The sequence below is a fragment of the Mesocricetus auratus genome, unplaced genomic scaffold (genome assembly GCF_017639785.1).
Source record: "Mesocricetus auratus isolate SY011 unplaced genomic scaffold, BCM_Maur_2.0 Super-Scaffold_100010, whole genome shotgun sequence".
Classification (NCBI taxonomy): domain Eukaryota; kingdom Metazoa; phylum Chordata; class Mammalia; order Rodentia; family Cricetidae; genus Mesocricetus; species Mesocricetus auratus.
Window position 1 is genome coordinate 33,442,833 of NW_024429194.1, and position 20,024 is coordinate 33,462,856.

Here is a 20,024-nt window from a genome sequence, read left to right on the forward strand (position 1 = left end):
CCTGCATTTAAGATTTAAATTCGTAACTAAAATGTAAAGCAGAAGGTAGTCTATAATAAAGAAGACAATAATGATGAAGGGGCAAGGAGGAAGTAGTATTTTGTTTCGACTGGGAAGGAATCAGGAAAGCAACAGCGCTGCAAGTCATCTTGACAAGTGAGGTTTCGGGTCCCCGCCCACCACAGCTCTTGGCTCCGCCCCACACCCCAAGCCCCGCCTTCCCGAGTGTGTGTAGGGGGGGTGGCTTCTACCCTAGGCCCTTCAGTTTGAACACGAGGGCAGGCCCGCCGTGAGGAGGGCGGGAGCTCCCGCAGCCGTTGACGGTAGGTGGGATCGGTTTCGAGTCGGTGCCGAGATCCGGCCGCACGCCGAGAAGTGGAGAGAAACTTTCACGGTGACCCCCTAGCCGGGTGCTTTTTTCCCAGAAGGGACCGCGCGCAGCCCGGGCTTTGGGGCAGGCCTCCAGGAGTGGGCGGTCCTGCGCGTGCGCAGTCTGCTTTCGGCCTCAGTCTTCGCGAGTGTCGTGGGAGGCCCCTCCTTAGCCGGTCGATGTTTCGATCCTTTGGGCTGAATTAGCTTTGTTACCCCTTTGGGGTCCTGAGCCATGCCTGCGTGCAGCCGGTGCTGTAAAAATGAGAGACGGGCGGCGAAGTGTCTGCAGGAGTGGTGGATGGACGCCGTAGGCGTTCCCGGGGTGGCCTCTGGCTTCGGGGCCTGAGGTTTGCCCACATTGGCGGCACAGGGCGTGGGCCCGCCGGACGGTCTGTAGGGCCTTGCTGCCCTCTGCAGGGTGTTGTAGGAACTACCCTGAGAACTCACGGCCGAGTGACAGAACTTCCTCCAACTTCACTTTCTCACTCTTAAGAGACAATGATACCGGTGAAATTGGTTAACGAGTTCTTTGAAGACCAACTTGCGCCGGGGAAAGTAAAACCCCGAGGAGCTAGATTCCCTTTTCTCTGTGCTGGGCACGATCTCAGGCCCCAAGGCATTACACTGAGCTATCTTTCTCTTCCTCCTCCACCTCCTCTTTTTTTTTTTTTGAGTCTGTTGCTATGTTGGTCTCCAAATTAAGATCCCCCTGCCTCAGCCTCCTGTGTGCTCGGACTATAGGCCTGCCTCATCATACCTGACTCACCGAGTTACCTCAGTCCAGGCTGAGTGGGAGCCAGCCTGGGTCTGATGCTGAATGCTTTTCACATTTTTATAGTGCCAGCTGTCCCTGGCCACATTAAACAGCTTCCTCCCATTCAGACAAAACATCAACTTGTGGGTTCTGACCTTCAAGACTTAAGGAAGGACCAGTTAGGGCAATAAATTCAATTTTGGTGACTTTTAGAGTACATGCCAGGATGTACCAGGGAAATTAGAGGGTTTGGCAACTTCATTTATATTTCTAATCTTTTCCAATGTAAACTCTTGCCCAGCGAAAACTCTTTAATCATTCCAAGACCAGCTTTCCCTACTAGAACAGCACATGATGGAAATACCCATCTCTGCACGGATGGTTTCAAGGCTGCTGCAAATAACCGCCATCTGTGCAGTCACGTGCCACTCGAAATGGCCATGTGTTTGAGAACTGTGTTATTAGGCCATTTCATCACTGCGCAGCTGTCACAGTGCACATGCTTGAACCAAGATGGCAGCAATGCCACTACGTTCCATGATTTTTGTTGCTGTTGTCTTCTCCCCCCCCCCCCAGACAGGGCTTCTCTGGTTGTCTGTCCTGGAACTTGCCCTGTACACTAGGCTGGCCTCGAACTCACAAAGATCTGCCTGCCTCTGCCTCCAGAGTGCTGGGATTAAAAGGCATGGGCCATCACCACCCTGCTAGGTTCTGTGATCTTAAAGGATCCCTGTCCTATATGCCATCTTTCTGACTATGTACATTTACAGTCCACTTGTTAATTACAGTACAAATGAAGAGACCGTGCTTTGAAACCTAGGAAGACTGATGGCTTAGACTGAGTTGGAAATAACTACTAATCAGATTTAAACAGGAATTTCATTCTTTTTTTTTTTTTTTTTTTTTTTTTTTGGTTTTTCAAGGCAGGGTTTCTCTGTGGCTTTGGAGGCTGTCCTGGAACTCGCTTGGTAGTCCAGGCTGATCTCGAATTTACAGAGATCCGCCTGCCTCTGCCTCCCCAGTGCTGGGATTAAAGGCGTGCGCCACCAACGCCCGGCTAGGAATTTCATTCTTTGTAGTCTAACTTTTCACCTCTTAATACTTCCCTTAATTTTATATTTATAGAAGAAAATAATAAGGAATTTATATGACTTTAAAAAATTTTTTTTGAGACAGGATTTCTCTGTGGCTTTGGAAGCTGTCCTGGAACTAGCTCTTCGTTAGACCAGCTGTCGTCGAACTCACAGAGATCCGCCTGCCTCTGCCTCCCCAGTGCTGGGATTAAAGGTGTATGCCACCACCTCACCCGGCTTATATGGCTTTTTATTTCCACAGGAAAAATAAATTCTGTCAGACTTAGTAATTACATACTTAACTAGGTTGAGGACACAGCATTTTTCTCAGTGACTTTATTTATTATTATGTGCTTTGGCATTTTGCCGGCATGTATATCTGTGTGAGGGTATCAAATCACTTCAAGCTGGATTACAGACTGGTGTAAACTACCATATGGGTTGCTGGGAATTGAACCCAGGACCTCTGGAAGAACAGCCAGTGCTGTAAACCCCTGAGCCATCTCTCCAGCCCCCATCTCTTGCTCTTATTAACCCTTGTGTGGGTGTCGCTGTGTATCTATCCTGTCACTGTATTACTGTCATCATATTACTAATGTGATGATAGCATGGGCATCTTCCATAACGCATGTACACATGAATTTTCCATAATTGTAGAGGATTAACTTGAACAGACTCTGAGTAACAATTTCTGTTTTAGATAAGGGGAATATGATCAAAGTACATTACATATGTATGAAATTGTGAGACAATAATTAAAACTTCAGAATGAACCCATTTTAGGGTTTTTTTTTTTGAGGAAGGGTTTTGTATAGTTCAGGTTGGCCTTGAACTCACTATGTAGGTTGAAATTTGGAGATTTTTAAAAAACTTATTTTTAAATTTTATTTATTCGTTTCATATTGCCTTATCTGGGGGTAAGGATGTGTGTGTGTGTGTGTACAGTGTGTGAGCACACTGTGCATGTAGAGGTCAGAGGGCAATCTTAGAAGTGATACTCAGGCGCCTCCTACTGTTTGAGTGAGATAGGGTCTCTCTCAAGTCTAGAACTTTGGTAAGTAGGCCTGGGTAGCTGCCCCCATCTCTGCCTTTCACAGCCTCTGATTTTGTTAGTGCTGGGACTACAGGTACGTATCACCCCACCAGGCTTTATGTAGATTCTGGGGATCCTGTGAGTCGAGTGCTGTACCAGTAGAGCCATTTCCCCAGCCCAACCTTGGTCCTCCCACCTCCTCCCAGTGTTGGGATTATAGGTGTACATCACCGGGTCTGCATTAGGACTTTATTGTTGGCTTCCAAACTTCCTGAGCTGTGTCTTCTTTATATTAAAAAAAAACTATAGGGCTGGAGAGATGACTCAGTGATTAAGAGCACCGGCTGCTCTTCCAGAGGTGGAGGTCATGAGTTCAATTCCTAGCAACCACGTGGTGCCTCATAACTATCTATAATGAGATCTGGTGCCCTCTTCTGGCCTGCAGGCATACGTGCAGACAGAACACTGTATACATAATAAATAAATCTTTAAAAAACAAACAAAAACTATAGCACAGGTGTTGGTAGTGCATGCCTTTAATCCCAGCATTTGGAAGGCAGAAGCAGGCAAATCTCTGAGTTCAAGGCCAGTCTGGTTTACAGAGTGAGTTTCCAGGGCTACATGGAGGAAAGCCTTGAAAAACAAAACAAATGTCGCACTTTTTGGTGCATATGTGGAGGTCAGAAGATGACTTATGGAGGTAATCTCTCTTCTGCTACACGAGCCTCAAGGATACAGCTTAGGTCGTCAGGCTTGGCACGAGTGCCTTTTCCTGCTAAGCCATCTCACCGACCCAGACTTTCTTTTAGCAACCAAATAATTTGAATGTCCTGCTCCTCACATTTAGGACTTAAGATTTATTTATTTAGTTTTCTGAAACAGGGTTTCTCTGTGTAGCCCTGACTGTCCTGGAACCCACTCTGTAGACCAGGCTGGCTTGAAACTTGAAGATCCACCTGCTTCTGCCTCCCAGGATGATTAAAGGCACGCACCACCACTGCCCCAGCAATTTTTTTTCAAGACAAGAATCATTCTGATCTTTCTAAAAGTTCCGGGAAAGATAGAATCGACATATATAGGATTCAAGTAAAGGTTTAATAGGATTGGCTTGGGTCTCCATATTATATTAAATACATGAATATGCTGAGTTTAAGCACTGTGGAAGAAAGAGATTGCCCTTTCCTCCCCTTTCCTCTGTTTCCTCTTTCCTTCATCCCGTCTTCCTTTGACACCCCGGTGAGTCTATCTCATGCATCGACAGCTGGCCTGGGAAGCCTGAACTCCCTGCCTCCATATCTCAATTCTAGGATTCCAGGCATGCACCACCATACCTGGTAAAGATATGTTTTCTGTTCTTTAGGAACTTAATGTAAGAAATATTCTGATATTTAAAAAAGATTTTACTTATGTTTATTTTATGTGTACGAGTGTTTTTTTCCTGCATGTATGCAGATACTATGTTTGCAGTGCTTGAAGAGGTCAGAAGAGAGCATTAGATATCTTGGAACTGGAGTTACAGATGGTTGTGAACTTCCATGTGGGTGCTGGGAATTCAACCCCAATCCTCTGGATAAGAAATCAGTGCTCTATGTCATCTATGTCATCTCTCCAGCCCCAGATTCTAAATAACTTCAAGTCAGTTGTCAAGGGGCAGTTAGGCTGTTTATATAAAGGGAGATACATGCTTTCATACCTCTATTTTACTGGGGAGGGTTTCCACACAATTTCAGCTGACATGGGATTGGGAGTGGTCCTCTCGGGGGTACTAAATTAGGATTTTCCTGCAGATGGAAGAACTAGAGCAAGGCCTGTTGATGCAGCCGTGGGCATGGCTACAACTTGCTGAGAACGCACTCTTGGCCAAGGCGTCTATCACCAAGCAGGGTTATGCCTTGCTGATTTCGGATCTTCAACAGGTGTGGCACGAGCAGGCGGATACTTTGGTAGTCAGTCAGCGAGCTAAGGTAAGAGTATAAGTGTGAAGAGAGGTATCACTGTGGTGTGATATGTTGGTTGTACATGAACGTCCATCATCTTGTCTGTCTATATGTTGGCAAGGAAGGTTGAATTGGTTTGAAGCAATTATAGGCTTAACATCTCTCTCCTAAGGATGCAAAATCTGAAATGCTCTAAAATATGGAAGTTTTCACATCCTCAGTACTCAAGCACTCAAAAAGTTTTAGATTTCAGATCATTTCAGATTTTGGATTTTGGGGCTAGAGTTGTACAATTGGCGAAAACCTATACATATATTCAAAAATCCAAGAAATTTAGAAATCTGAACCATTTCTGGAGAGAGAGAGGGAGAGAGGGAGACTGATTTTGCATAAGCAATAATGCATACTGCCATCTGTATTATATGGTGTATACAGGCCCTCAGTAATTGATTTTTCCCAGAACGGTGGAGCAGGCTAGTTGATCCTTGCAACTCTTCTTCCTGTCTTCATTTTGCTGCAATGCTTTACCCTTGCCTTCCCTTCCTCTCCTGCCCATTGTCTTCTTGGATTCCCCTTTGCTCTTGCCTTTGAGGAATTTCCTTTTAATGCCCTTACTGTCTCTCTAGGAGCTGAACAAGCGCCTAACTGCTCCCCCCTCAGCTTTTCTCCATCATCTGGAGGAGCTGCTCCTCCCATTGTTTAAAGATTCTGCTCACCAGGATGCTGCTCATCCGAGCAAGGCTACCTTCTCCTGTGATCACATAGCAGAGGCACTGGTTCTTCGGGTGCGGAGTGAGCTGTCTGGTCTTCCCTTCAATTGGCATTTCCACTGCATTCCAGCAAGTTCTTCACTGGTAAGTGAAATGTAGATATGGGTGCAGGTGGGTATCCTAGTTGCTTCAGGTAAAGATCTGGGTGCCCTTATGTTTCCTGAAATTCTTTTTTTCTTCTTTTTTCAAGAGAGGGTTTCTCTGTGTAGCCTTGTCTGTCCTGGAACTTACTCTCTAGACCAGGCTGGCCTTGAATTCACAGAGATCCACCTGCCTTTGCTTCCTAAGTGCTGGGATTAAAGACATGCGTCACCACTGCCTGGTTGATACTCTTTTCTAAGAAAAAGAAATTTCCTTGACTAGACCAGAGGCTATGAGGATTTTTGACTGTTATAGCCTTGTCTTGTAAAGAGAGCAGGGTTTGGATCTTCACATTGTATTTGGTGACTTTATCCAATATTATTATTTCAATGCCAGGGATCTCATGTATGCTTGGCTACTCTAGGATGACCTCATTCTTTCACCTGAGTGTTACAGATACACCACGGTGCTCACATGCTCAGTTTATGAGGGGTTGAACCCAGGGCTTGGTGCTGGATAAGCACTTTACCAACTGAGTATATCCCTAGGTTTTCTTGAGTTGTTTTTTTTTTTTTTAAGCTAGGGTCTCACTGTAGCCCTGGCTGGCCTGGAACTCACAGAAATCTTCCTGTTTCTTTTTCCTTCCTTCCTTCCTTCCTTCCTTCCTTCCTTCCTTCCTTCCTTCCTTCCTTCCTTCCTCCCTCCCTCCCTCCGTCCCTCCCTCCCTCTCTCTCTCTCTCTTTGTTTTTTGAGGCAGGGTTTCTCTGTATTGGCTTGGAGGCCATCCTGGAACTCGGTTTGTAGACCAGGCTGGCCTCAAACTCACAGAGATCTGCCTGCCTCTGCTTCCCAAGTGCTGGGATTAAAGGCGTGCGCCACAAACGCCCAGCTGGAAAAATCTTCCTGTTTCTGTCTAATAACATGCCCACTTTTCTTGTTTTTTTTTTGTGTGTTTTATTATCCTGTCTTAGCTGGCCTGAAATCACTGTATAAGCCAGGTTTGCCTTGTACTTGAAGCAGTCCTCCTGCCTCAGCTTCCAAATGCTGGGATTCACCATACTTGGCTTACAGCAGAGGCTTTAATAGTTCCAAGCTGTGATTTATCAAGACCACTTTGATAACAGGGTGGAGTGTGACACTTTTCTAAGCGTTTTCTCCTCTTTTTGTCCTTGTGATTTTCTTACAAGATGGCTATTATTATTTTCATTTTTTTCAGAACAGGAAACCAAGATTGAAAGTAACTTGTCCAAAGACATCCAGCTTATTGGTTACTGAGCTAGAATTTGAACTCTGCATTAGTCTAGTCAGCTTCAAAGCTCTCTTTTATAGACTAGGAGGATCATGCCTTCCTCTTGTTTGTAGCTTTAGTGCCCCAATAACTTTTATCTGTAATAGTTGGGCAGTGGTGGTGCACACCTTTAACCCCAGCACTTGGGAGGCAGAGGCAGGCGGATCTCTGTGAGTTTGAGGCCAGCCTGGTCTTACAGAGTGAGTTGCAGGACAGGCTCCGAATCTACACAGAGAAACCTTGTCTCAAAAATAACAACAACAACAACAACAAAACCCTATTAAATAATAAATTTAAGAGCAAGTTTTCAGCTAAGTGTGGTGACACATGTCTTTAATCCCAGGACAGTTAGAGCTACATAATAGAGATTCCCTATTTCAAAAAACAAATAAAGACAAATTTTCAAAGCTGGGTATGATTGTGCATGTCTGTTATCAGCACTAGGGAGATAGAGGCAGGAGGATCATGAGTTCAGGGCCATCCTCAGCTACATAGTGAGTTTGAATATAGCATGTGCTACATAATACTCTGTCTCAAAACCAACCAACTGCTGAGTATGGTGAATGCCTTTATTTTTAGCACTCAAGAGGCAGATGCAGGTGGGTCTCTGTGAGTTTGAGGCCATCCTGGTAAACATAGAGAGTTCCAGGCCAGCCAGGGCTGTTACCTGGAAATAAAAAAAGAAAGAAAAAAAAATAAACAAAAAAACCTGATTTCAGATTTGGTATATCTGGTTTGAATCCTGTCTTCATCTCTTTGAGGATTTGAGATAGTCTATAGACTTAAACTAGAAGCCTTGAATTTCTTCCAGATGTCCACTGTAGCTGATGGGAATGTAAAATGACACAGGAAATGTCTTAGGGTTTCTATTGCTGTGAAGAGATACCATGACCACAGCAAGTCTTACAAAGGAAAACATTTAGTTGGGCTGGCTCACAGTTCAGAGGTTTAGTTATTACCATCATGGTGGGACATAGGCAGATGTGGTGCTGGAGAATTGTACATCTTGATTAGCATGCAACAGGAAGTGAACTGAAACACTGGGAGTGGCTTGAGCATCTATGAGACCTCCACAGTGACACTTCCTCTAGCAAAGCCACACCTCCCTGTGAGCTTATGGGGGCCAATTACATTCAAACTACCACAAGCAGTTTGGAGAATAATGCAGAGCATATGTGCCAGGTGCATGTGCAAGTGGTTAGATTATGTGTAGAGGTCAAATGTCAAATTTGGGTGTCTTAGTTAGGGTTTCTTTTCTGTGAAGAGATACCATGACCACAGTAATTTTTATAAAGGAAAGACATTTAATTGGGGGTATCTTACATTTTCAGAGGTTCAATTCATTGTCATTATCATAGGACACGGTGCTGGTTATGTCTTGATCAGAAGGCAATAGGAAGTAGACTGAGACACTGGGAGGTATTTTGGGGATATATGAGACCTCAAAGCTGGCCTCCACAATGAGACACTTCCTCCAACAAAGCCACACCTCCTAACTGTGCCACTCCCTTTGGGGAACATTTTCTTTCAAACCATCACACGGGTTCTGTGTGTGGCTCTGGCTATGCTGGAACTCACTAGGTAGGCTGGGCTGGGATTAAAGGTGTGTGTTACCACTGCCCAGCTTCAGGTGTCTTCCTTAGTCACTTCTCTGCCTTGCTTTTTGAGACAGTCTCTCACTGAACCTGGGGCTTGCTGATTTGGGTAGATTGGCTAGTAATCCCCAGAAACCATCTTGTCTGCCTCCATAGTGTAGATAACAGATGCCTACCACTTTTTGTTTGTTTGTTTTGGTCTTTCTGTAGCCATAGCTACCCTGGATCTCACTCTATAGACGGGACTGGCCTCAAACTGCTCACCATTTTTTATGTAGGTGACTGGAGCTACAAACTTGGTCTTCATGATTGTAGCAATTTCTCTTGTTCCCAACTTTTTTTTTTAATTAAACAAGGTCATACATACTCTTTAGCCCAGGCTAGGCTGTTTTTTAATCTTAAGATTTATTTATTTAGCCGGGTGGTGGTGGTGCATACCTTTAATCGCAGCACTCAGGAGGCAGAGGCAGGCAGATCTTTGTGAGTTCAATACCAGCGTAGTCTACCAGAGCTAGTTCCAGGACAGCCTCCAAAGCCACAGAGAAACCTTGTCTCAAAAAACAAAAACAGAAAGATTTATTTATTATGTAAAAAGTAATGTTTATTTTAAAAAAATAGAATTTTTTTGGTAGTAAAGCTTTTCTTTTTTTTTTAAGCATGCTAATCCCAGTTCCCCCTCTCTCCCCCTCCCCCTCTCCCTCCCCCTTTCCCTTATCCCATCTTCCCTTTTGCTTCTCAGAGAGGGTAAGGCCTCCTGTGGGGAGTCAACAAAATCTGTCTCATCCACCACTTGAGGCAGGACCAAGGCCCTCCACCTCGTGTCTAGGCTGAGCAAGGTATTTCTCCATAGGAAATGGGCTCAAAAAAGTCAGTTCATGCATTAGGGATAGATTTTGGCCCCACTGCCAGTGGCCCCACAAAGTGCCCAAGCCACCTACTGTTGTCTGCATTCCGGGGGTCTACTTCAGTCTTATGTAAGTTTTCCAGCTGTCGGTCCAGATTCAGTGAGCTCCCACTAGCTCGGGTCAGCTGTTTCTGGGGGTTTCCCTATGATTCATTTATTCATTTTTAAAATTTATTTATTATGTATGCAATGTTCTGCCTGCATGTATGCCTGCATGCCAGAAGAGGGTACTAGATCTCATTATAGATGGTTGTGAGCCACCATATGGTTGCTGGGAATTGAACTCAGGACCTCTGGAAGAGCAGTCAGTGGTTTTAAATTCTGAGCCATCTCTCCAGTCCCCAACTTTTGTTAAGTTGAGTGTACCCTACTTAATCTAGCCATTCCATTCCTAGATATTTACTTCAGAGTAATGAAAACACATGTTTAGCAGGTCTAGTGGTACATGTCTTTAATCCCAGTCTCTGAAGGGAAAGGCAAGAAGAGCACCATGAGTCTGAGGCCTGTTTAGGCTTTAGAGTGAGTTCTAGCTGACCAGAGCCTCACAGTAAGACCCAGCATCACAAACAAGAAACAAGTCTCTCAGCTCCCCTTCCCCACATAGAGCCCCTCAAAGATTTCTTTACAAATGTTCTCTGTGGCTTTTTGTGTTTACTTTATTTTATGTGTATGTGTTTAGCCTGCATATCTGTCTATGTACTGCAAGTGTGTCTGATACCTGCAGAGGCCAGAAGAGGGGGATCAGGTCTCCTGGAACTGGAGTTGCAGACAGTTGTGAGCTGCCATGTGAGAGCTGGGAATTGAACCCAGGTCCTCTGAAGAGCAGCCACTCATTCACCACTGGTTTGTTTGTGGTGCTAGGGATCGAGCCTAGGGCCTCACACTTGTTAGGCATGCATTCTTCCACTGAGCTATACCCTGGCTAAGGGTGTTTGTGAGGAAATGTAGCAGTACACAGGTATGGATGCTGTTGGTGATTTATTGTGGGAAATTACTTACATGAGAAACCAAAACCCAGGTTAGTCTCTGCAGCCTTTCGAGACCCGACTGGAAACCTGAAAGACAGCGAGTACCTCTCTGCTCAGCCCTTTATTCCACACCCATATGCACCTGTGGCCATGCCCAAAATGGGCGTGGTCAGCGCCACAGGTACCTAGACCTCTTCTTACAGGTGTTCTCTAATGTTGCCAAGGCTGGCCTCTGACTCCTGGGGCAAGATCACCAGTCTCCCAGGTAGCCAAGGCTGCAGGTGTGCACCATTGTGACTGACTTTACGAAGAAACTGCTAAGGCCCATAAACAAGTCCTGTTATGTAATTAGAAACTGCTAAGGCCCATAAACAAGTCCTGTTATGTAATTAGCCCTCACATTTGTTGACTTTAATTGAATTTCTTGTGAACTCTTCCGTCTAACGTTATATACAGAATTTCAGTCATTCAAACCCCAAGCTTTTTTCTAGGTGACACCAGGGGGCACTGTTTCCTCAATGATGCTTATTCTGGCATCCATCCATTTGAACCACCTTTGAGAATCCCTATCGGTAGCAAAGACTTCGTGTATTATATGGTCCTACAAATTCAGACTAGTGTGAGTGGGGAGGCAGCTTTCCTGGAGGTTTCCTCTAGCAATTTCTTCTTTCAAAAGTTCAGAGTAAATCAGCCAGCTCAGCATTAGAACACTGGTTTAACATGGGCCAGGAACTCCAGCCCTGAGGGGAAAAGGCAATAAAGAACACTTGAGCAATGATAAAACGATTGAGGAAAAATGAAAGGCAAAGGTGGTTATTTTAGTGCAGTCTCCCAGCTGAGGAACTGTCATGGGAAAGATGCTTAGTGTTTAGAGGAGAGTGAGTTTTGGTTGGCCACAGGGAGATACTGACTTAGAACAAATGGTTAACAAGTATATTTTAGGTTCAGATAAAGCCCTTATCATGAAACAAAGAAGACTGTCATCCCAGGGAAACCCTGGGCTGCAGGGAACTTTGCAGGGAAGAAGCTGTAGCTGGTAGACTCTTCCAGGGATGTAGGCGGCTTCTACTTTAGGCGGGTGTGTGTGTCTGTGAGGTCATGTGGTTGGAAGTTTTGTCTGTTATTCATTCTTGTGATAGTTTTCATTTACTTTTTTTTGAATGGGTAATTCATGCCAAAGACAAACATTTCTTTCCCTCTCTCTCTCTCTCTCTCTCTCTCTCTCTCTCTCTCTCTCTCTCTCTCCCTCTCCCTCCCTCCCTCTCTCTCTCTCTTTCTGAATCACATGTAGTCCAGGTTATCCTCAAAATCACAATGTAGCCAAGAAACCTTCAATTTCTTTCCCCCTGCCCCTTCTTTCCTCCTCAGAGCTGGGATTTCACGGGTTCTCTGTGGTGCTGGAGATTGAACCTAGGGCTTCATACATTAAAGACAAACACTGCATGAGCTGAGGCACATTGTTGGCCATCTTTTCTTTTTCCTTGATGGAATGTTGCTGTTAGCCCAGCTCAAGTTTGAAATACTTCTGCCTCTGTTTCCCAGATGCTGAGATTACAGGTGTGAGCTATCACATGTGTTATCAACTCTAAGGAACTTAATAGTTCTTAATTCTCTGAGGTAACTGTGGAATATGTATGGCTTTGGGTCTCTGCTTTGTGATTCTGCGTCTGTCTCTACTTGTGACAAATTTCTCTTTACTGCTCCATTTTTTCTATTGACTGTCCTTTCTGGTATCTAATATAACTGTTTTCCCTACTTTTTCTGTTTAAGTTTTTATTAGATTTACTTACTTTATGTGGATGAGTATTTTGCCTGCATATATGTATGTGCATCATGTGCATATCTGGTGTCCAAAGAGGCCAGAGATGGCGTCTGATTTCTTGGAACTGGAGTTACAGACAGTTGTGAGCCACCATGTGGGCATTGGGGACTGAACCCATGTCCTCTGCAAGAGCAGCAGCCAGTGCTCTTAACCCCTAGCCACCTCTCCAGCCCGTGCTTAGTTGTGATTTCCTGCTCCAACCTCCCATGTGGGGATTACAGGTGTGCATCTAATAGAATTCTTGATATTCTCTATTTTCACTTTCAGATTTGTCACCAGTGGTTTTTTTTTAATGATTTCTAGGGGTTGCATCCCAGAGTTTCTTAGTGGTAGGAAGAACACAAGCTTTGGATCCAGAAGACAAATTCACAATCTACCCTTCTACTTTAAGATTACATGTATTCCCTTGGATTAGGACTAGGATATTTATGACTCAGTTTCTCCACCTGTCAAATGCCAGTTACAGCATTACTATAGCTTATGGTGATTAAAAAAGGACATGTGCAGCTTTACCATAGGATTCTAGGGGCTGTGAGGGAAATGTTCCAACACACGTTTTTCCTTGTTGTAAAGGATAAGGACGTATGAGATGCTGGCAGATCCAAGACTAGAATCTGTCTCTCGATTCTCTAGTCTGCCAGTGGCTTCACTGTAATATCTGATACAGCTCATATGGGGCCAACTCTCCCCTGCCTAGGACTCACAAACATTCTGCAGGAAATCAGAATACTTTAGGGGGTAGGATTACAAGTATTTCCCCATCTGGGGACAAGTAGTAACTTCTATTGTACCCATCATGCTTCCTGGTCTATCACAGGCTCTTCAAAGGCAGAAGCCTCAGAGCTTAGTTCCCAGTGGGTATGGACTGGATTGACTTAGAAGCACGTGCCTTCATATCCCTCTTCCATGAATGAAAGAGGGTGTCCCTTACCTAAAGCACTGCATAGTTTTTCCCTGTTGTGCCTTTGGAGGTATACTGATCTGTCTACATGGTTGCATGTCTTTTGTTTTATTTTGTATTTTATGCCAGTCTTTTTTATGGCAATTAATACCTATCTTGGGGACTTCTAACTAGCATTCATCTAAGTTAAAAAAAAAACAGAGAAATCCTCTTAGGCCCAAGAGAAATCATTTTAATGTTCATCTAACTTTGAAATGAATTATAGCTCAGGAATTCAGAGTGGTGTGAAATTATTTGGAAAGTTGAAATATTTCCTGATTAAAAAACACTTTTTTTTCTGTATTGATGTTGTAGTCTAATAGATCATTCCAGTTGCCTGAGACCATGATATCTTATTTCAGTAGACATGGCATTGGTTAAAAACTATTCCTTGCCATGTTTCATGTTGTTATATTTAGCACCTCAAATGTGGTGCTCCCCAGCCCACCATGGTGAGAGGCCGGTTATTAACATCAGGAGTTTCTGTTATTTGAGGGGTGCCACCAAAGGGCCACTGTGGCTGCTTGGTTAGCAATGATAATTATTTTCAGCTCAATCCACCAAACCTCCATTGGCTTTCATACAATTATTTGCCTGTTTTTCTAATCTACCTTGACCGGGACCAAACTTATCAAAATAGTTCCTAGGGCATAGAGTTGAGCTTAGACCATCTTATTTTTTTAAATACTTGTTTTTTAAAATCACTGTTTTGAGTTAATTATTATGTGTGTGCATGAGTGCTACAGTGTACATGTGGAAGTCAGAGGAAAGCTTGAACGGAGTGAGTTCTCCCTCTACTCAGTGGGTCTGGGGGAGTGAACTCAGGTCAGGAAGCTTGGCAGCTTGCTGAGTCACCTCACAGGCCCAGGGTATGCCTTAAAGCCAGGGTTCTGAGCAGTACATCTTGGAGGCCTAAGTCTTTCCTGAGGACCTAGGATGGGAGACAGTACCAGGCTGGTATGTGCCAGTGACAAAAAGTAAAAATTATCTATAGCTGGACTAGACTTTGGCCTTACACCCTGTGCCAGGACACCTACATTTCTTGGATCCTGGTACAAAAAGCTACTGCTCTTACTGCCCACTCATTCCTCCACATCCAGTCTTTTTTCTCTTCTGACTGAATCTTAGAGAAACATAGGAAAGTCTTTTCCTTATAACCTGAGCTGCCACAAAGCTGCACTTTTAGTTTTCTCTAGAGACTTAATGGGAAGCAAAAACATGGCCGCTTGGGGGATGGTTGCTTGGGATCCTGACCCAGGTACGTCTTCCTGGTGCCTCAGATACTTGTGTACTTTCTCCTTATTTCAAGCCCCTGTTGGGGGTATCTTGTCTAAAATGCTCCTTATTTTAGATATAGCTAGGGATAAGCGTACTATGGCCAGCAGGCCAAATCTGGCTTGCTGCCTGCTTTTGTAGAGTTATATTGGAGCACAGCCACCTCATTTGTTTACATATTGTCTGTGGCTGCTTTCGCATGCCGCAACAGCAAAGTTGAGTAGTTGTGGCAGGGACTCTGTGGGCCACAAGCTGAAAATATTGACTATCTGACTCCTGCCGAGAAAAGCTTGCTGACCCCCGGATCTAGGGCATCTCTTTGCTTAGTGTCCTTTAGTTCATGCCCCTGGTGGGATCGAAAGAAACTGACGACATCCTCTAGCCACAGACTAATGGACTCCTTGCATAGGTGACTTAAATGGTTCTGCGTGCCCATACAGTATTGCATGAGTGCTCGGTGGGCTGGTTGGTTTCTCCCCACTCTCGTCTCTTGGTAACTTTTTTTTTTAAACAATAACTTCAAATTCTGCTGTATTTGTGGGAATAGGTTGAAACTCTGAACGCTTCTCAACCCTGAAATGGCTCTTAGTACATATCTAGATGTTTCTGCTGTTTTTTTTCCTCCTGTTGGTGTGCTGCTTCAGCCATACCCCTTTGTTGGGGTTTCCTTGAATCTCCTGCTCTTATCTGAGTCAGCACATCCCTCTTCTCAACTTTTCTTTTTATTAATTTATTTTTAAGATTGTTCTTTTATATTGTGTGTGTATAGGTGTTTTGCCTGTATGTGCATGTGGGGCCTGTGGAAGCAAATAGAGAGTTCATGATCCCCGGTCTGGAGTGATAGACAGTTGTGAGCTGTTGTGTGGGCACTGGGAATAGATCTCATGCCTTCTGGAAGAGCAGCCAGTGTTCTTAACCACTGAGCCATCTCTCCAGAACTGTAGATTTTCTGTCTATTCTTATTCTTCCCATTCCACACCTGGGCCATAAAGAAAATTCCCGAGTCTCTTTAACATGTAAATTTGACTATTGTGTTTGTAAATGAATTACTTGTCTATGAAATTGTAAGTTCCTGTGAAAATGTCTATTCCTGAGTATTTTTTTCTGTAGCTAGTACAGCTTTTGAGAGTATTTTGCAAGCATCCGTTGGCTAATTGATACTTCTTTTCATCAAAGGTCTCTCAGCATCTGATTCGTCCTCTGATTGGTGTGAGCCTGGCATTGCAGTGTCATGGGAGGGAGCTAGCAGCATTGCTTCGGATGAAGGATCTAGAGATCCAGGGCTACCAGGAGAGTGGAGCTGTGCTGAGCCGAAGTAAGAGGGCATTCTTGGAAGAATGGGTGGGGAGAGGTTCAAGTAGTCTAAGGGTCCTAGAAGAAGGGGAATATAATTTGCGTTAAAATATTTCTTAAGCTAGAGGTGTGGATCAGTTGGTGAGATGCTAGCTTAGCATACTCCATCTCCTGGGTTTGGTTCTTAGAACTGCATAATGAGAGTGTCTGTGTACACATACGATCCCAGCATTCAAGAGATAGGGACAGGAAGTTATCCTTGGCTACATAGTAAGCTCAGAGCTAGCCTGGCATACATTAGACCATGTCTCAAAACAAAACGAAAACCTAAAACAACAAACAAAATTTTCTATTCAATGACAGGTGTAGGTACTCTAGCAGCTGGGTACTGGATGTCCCTTCTGTCTGCCTCAGGTGCCTGACTGAAGCTATAGCCATGCATGTCCAGACATGCCCTGGACAATGAGGAGGAAAGCCTTTAAAAAGGGCCAACAGCTGTTCAAAATTGTGTTAGCAGAATGTGGGATCCAGAGCTGAGGAACCTCTACAGCTCTTGTTTCAGAAAAAGTTTTACATAACCTTTGTCACTGTGGCAGGAAAATCTTCTAGAGTAAACTCTAATCACCCCAGTTTTCTCCTGTTTGTCCTATACCCTCAACCCTTCTCTCTCAGGCATAGGGTTCTTTGGGCGTCGCGTCTCTGACTTCTTTTCCTAGAAGTTCTAGGCTCTTCCCTATCATCTGATAGGCATGAAGCCCATCCTTAGGCTCATATTTCCTTTCTCTATCTTTTCTTAATTACAGGTCGATTGAAGACAGAGCCATTTGAAGAAAATTCTTTCTTGGAACAGTTTATGGTAGAGGTAGGGTATTTGCTGTTTCTCTTCTACAAATTTGGGCAGAGTGCCTGGGTGGCAACCTGCATTTTGGGCGTTAGGTGACTTGTGTGGTTGGAAAGCTCTTTGCCTGAAAAAGTTGCCTGTGGAAAGTTTGATGAAGCTTGAGATGTGTGTAGAGAATGGGGGGGAAAGAGTGAAAAGGCGAAAGTGGGCTTCTCCTACTCAACATCTCTGTTAAGCTGGCGAATAGGCTGACATTTAGAGTTCTTTAACATTGGGAAGGTTGATCCGCTTGTTGAGATCTGGATTGTGTGGTAGAGGGTGGTCCTTCGTTCAATCGTTGTTCAGCCACTTTAGCATCCAGCAATAGAGGAAGGTGTAAAAGCGCAGGGCTACCATTTGGGGACTGTCTTGCGGGCACAGTAGGCTGTGGAAAATCACAGTGTTTATACAAGGGGACTGGCACAGGAATGAATGGGGAGTAGATAATTGTGGCCTGTCAGAAGCTTCTGCCTAGGTTTCCCTTCTAAGGATTGATCCTGGCCAAAAGAAATATCCACTGAGTGCCAAACAGTGGGAGTATTAATAATAGTGACCTTTGATAATACCAGTCAATATTGGTCTTTCCCTTCTCTACTCTTCTGGAACTTGTTGGTTATGTGGGTAGTACCTTAGTATTGTTGCTCCATTTAAATTAAAATAATCAAAGTAGACAGTGCTTTTAGAATATTATATATGGATTGTTTGTATTTCTGTTTTGCCATCTAGACTAGTTGTAAGCTTTTTGTGGACAAAGTATGTCTCATACCTTTTCTAAACGGGAAGATTAGCATTTTTTTCCCTCAGGGAGAGGCATAAAGTGAGTGTTCCTGATTGAGAACCTTCAGTTCTTCCTCTGAGCTCTCCTACCCAGAGTCTTAACACTGAGAAAAAACAGTGTGAGGTGCGTGTTCCATCCGTGTCCTGGAGCACTCGTGTTCTGCAGGAGGAGTGTTGAAGTCTTGAAGGTGTAAACATGTTTTATTTATTATTATGTGTGTGTGTGAATGGTGTGCATGAGTGGGGACACACATGCTACAACTTTCAAAAGTTGGTTCTCTCCTTTCAACGTGGCTTCCGGGGACTGTGGCAAGTGCTTTCACCCAGTGAACCATCTTGCTGGCCCCAGGTGTTAGTTTTTGTGTGTGGGGAAGAGATTATTAAACAGTAGCTTGTAGGAGATTTTCTAGGTCACTTTTCTCTCACCGGCTTCTCTCTATTAATTGGAACATGAAAGGAGGTTAATGTAGTCCAGGGATGACATGTTGTCTCTCCCAGCTACTCAGTGAAGCTGTGCCAAGCTAATTCTCCTGCCTCATACCTTTCCAGCTTAACTTCTACACATTTACTCTATGTGCTTTTTGTGCCAGCTATATGGAATGACTTAATTTCCCCAAATGCTGTTTTTGCTTGTTGTGTCTTTGCATACATTCCCCTTTGTGAGGAATGCCCAGTGCCTTCTCCTTATCCACTTTTTCCTTCCCTCCCTCCCTCCCTCCCTCCCTCCCTCCCTCCCTCCCTCCCTCCCTCCCTCCCTCCCTCCCTCCCTCCCTCTCTCCCTCTCTTTCTTTCTGTTAATTGAGACAGGGTTTCTCTGTGTAGCCCTGGTTGTCCTGGAACTCGCTCTGTAGACCAGGCTGGCCTTGAGCTCACAGAGATCCACCTGCCTCTGCCTCTCCTGTGCTGGGATTAAAGGTGTGCGCTACACTGCCCGGCTCTATCTTTTTAAGCATTAGCTTCAGTTTCTTGGGAAGCCTTTCTAAATCTTCCTTGTAAGAGGAACCCTTTCCTGCTACTAAAGTTCTATGGCTTAGATCTGTACCACGTACTGTTTATATGTCCAAGACTGTAACTCTCTTTTGCACTGAGCTGTGACGAGCTGAGATCAAGGACTGGACAAATGCATTTCTGTATCCTTGACATGGATGGTAGTGGCTAGAAGTAGTAGGGCCTTAATAATTTTTTGAATAAATATTTTAATACATTTGTGCCAAGGGGATCTTGTGAAAACTGTGGCAATGTGTCCCATGGATACAGTGGTTCTTACTAGAGTTGTATTTGAGGAAGTCTGTTATGCTCAAGGTTTATTTTTATAGCCTGGAACAAATCACTTCCCTCAGAACCACTATTATCTCATTTATAAAATTGAAGGCTCATCTTTTTCATGCTATTAGGGAAGAGAGCCCTGTAGAATTGTATGAGGAAGCATGTGGAATCAGGTGCCATCCCAAGAAGGGTGTTGGTGTGTGTGTGTGTGTGTGTGTGTGTGTGTGTGTGTGTAAAAATAAAAGTTTCTCTGGTGAGTTACCACAGGCCTGCAGTCCCAGTTCTTGGGAAGCTAAGGTCAGATCATGAGTTAGAGGCAAGCCTGAGCTACAGAGTGAGTTTCAGGGCATCCAGGGCTATACAGAGAAATGTTGTTTTGAAAAAACAAACAAACAAACAAACAAACAACAACAAAAGCAGAAGACTACAATCATTCATCTCTCAGATCTTTTCCATTTATATTTTTAAGTCTGAAGTCTTGACTATGGTTTACTCAGATCCCAGAGAACCAGAATTGTTGTAGTAGCATCTGAGTCAGGTGTGTGGCTCAAGCCTATAAAATCCTAGTCCATAAAGAGGCTGAGGCAGGAGGATTTCCATGAGTTTTATGCCACCCTGAGCTACAAAGTGAGTACCAAGCAGCTTACATAGCAAGACCCTGTAAAACAAAATGTGTGTCTGTGAGCGTGTGTGTGTGTAGGTCAGAGGATTTGTAGGAGTCATTTCTTTCCTTCTACCATGTAGTTTCTGAGGATCAAGGTCATCAGGCTTGGTGACGAGCTCTTTTGCTCTCTGAGCCATCTCACCAGTCTCAGATTTCTATTTTGAAAATAAGGAAACTAAGCCCCAGCAGTTAAGTGGCTGAAGTCTGTATGATTAAGGCTGTCTCCATCCATCCCTGTGGTATCTCATCAGTTTAACTGGTTGTACACACCAGTGAAGGGAATCATGAGCACTTGGGTGATGAGAATTCTTGTGACCTGGGGTGCCTATGCT

The 20,024-nt window shown here is 44.2% G+C and overlaps 1 protein-coding gene across 4 annotated transcripts in view; it reads left to right on the forward strand.

Annotated features, from left to right (window-relative positions):
• The window catches only part of Nhej1 (non-homologous end joining factor 1), a 90,637-nt gene that overhangs the window by 4,132 nt on the left and 66,481 nt on the right, over positions 1–20,024 (forward strand). For 2 of the 4 annotated variants that reach the window (XM_040753291.1, XM_040753293.1), the window contains exons 2-5: positions 5,020–5,196; positions 5,796–6,023; positions 15,989–16,127; positions 16,909–16,967. In XM_040753291.1, coding sequence (XP_040609225.1) covers positions 5,020–5,196; positions 5,796–6,023; positions 15,989–16,127; positions 16,909–16,967 — 603 coding nt within the window. The other 2 variants (XM_013113647.3, XM_040753292.1) reach the window with 2 other exon arrangements.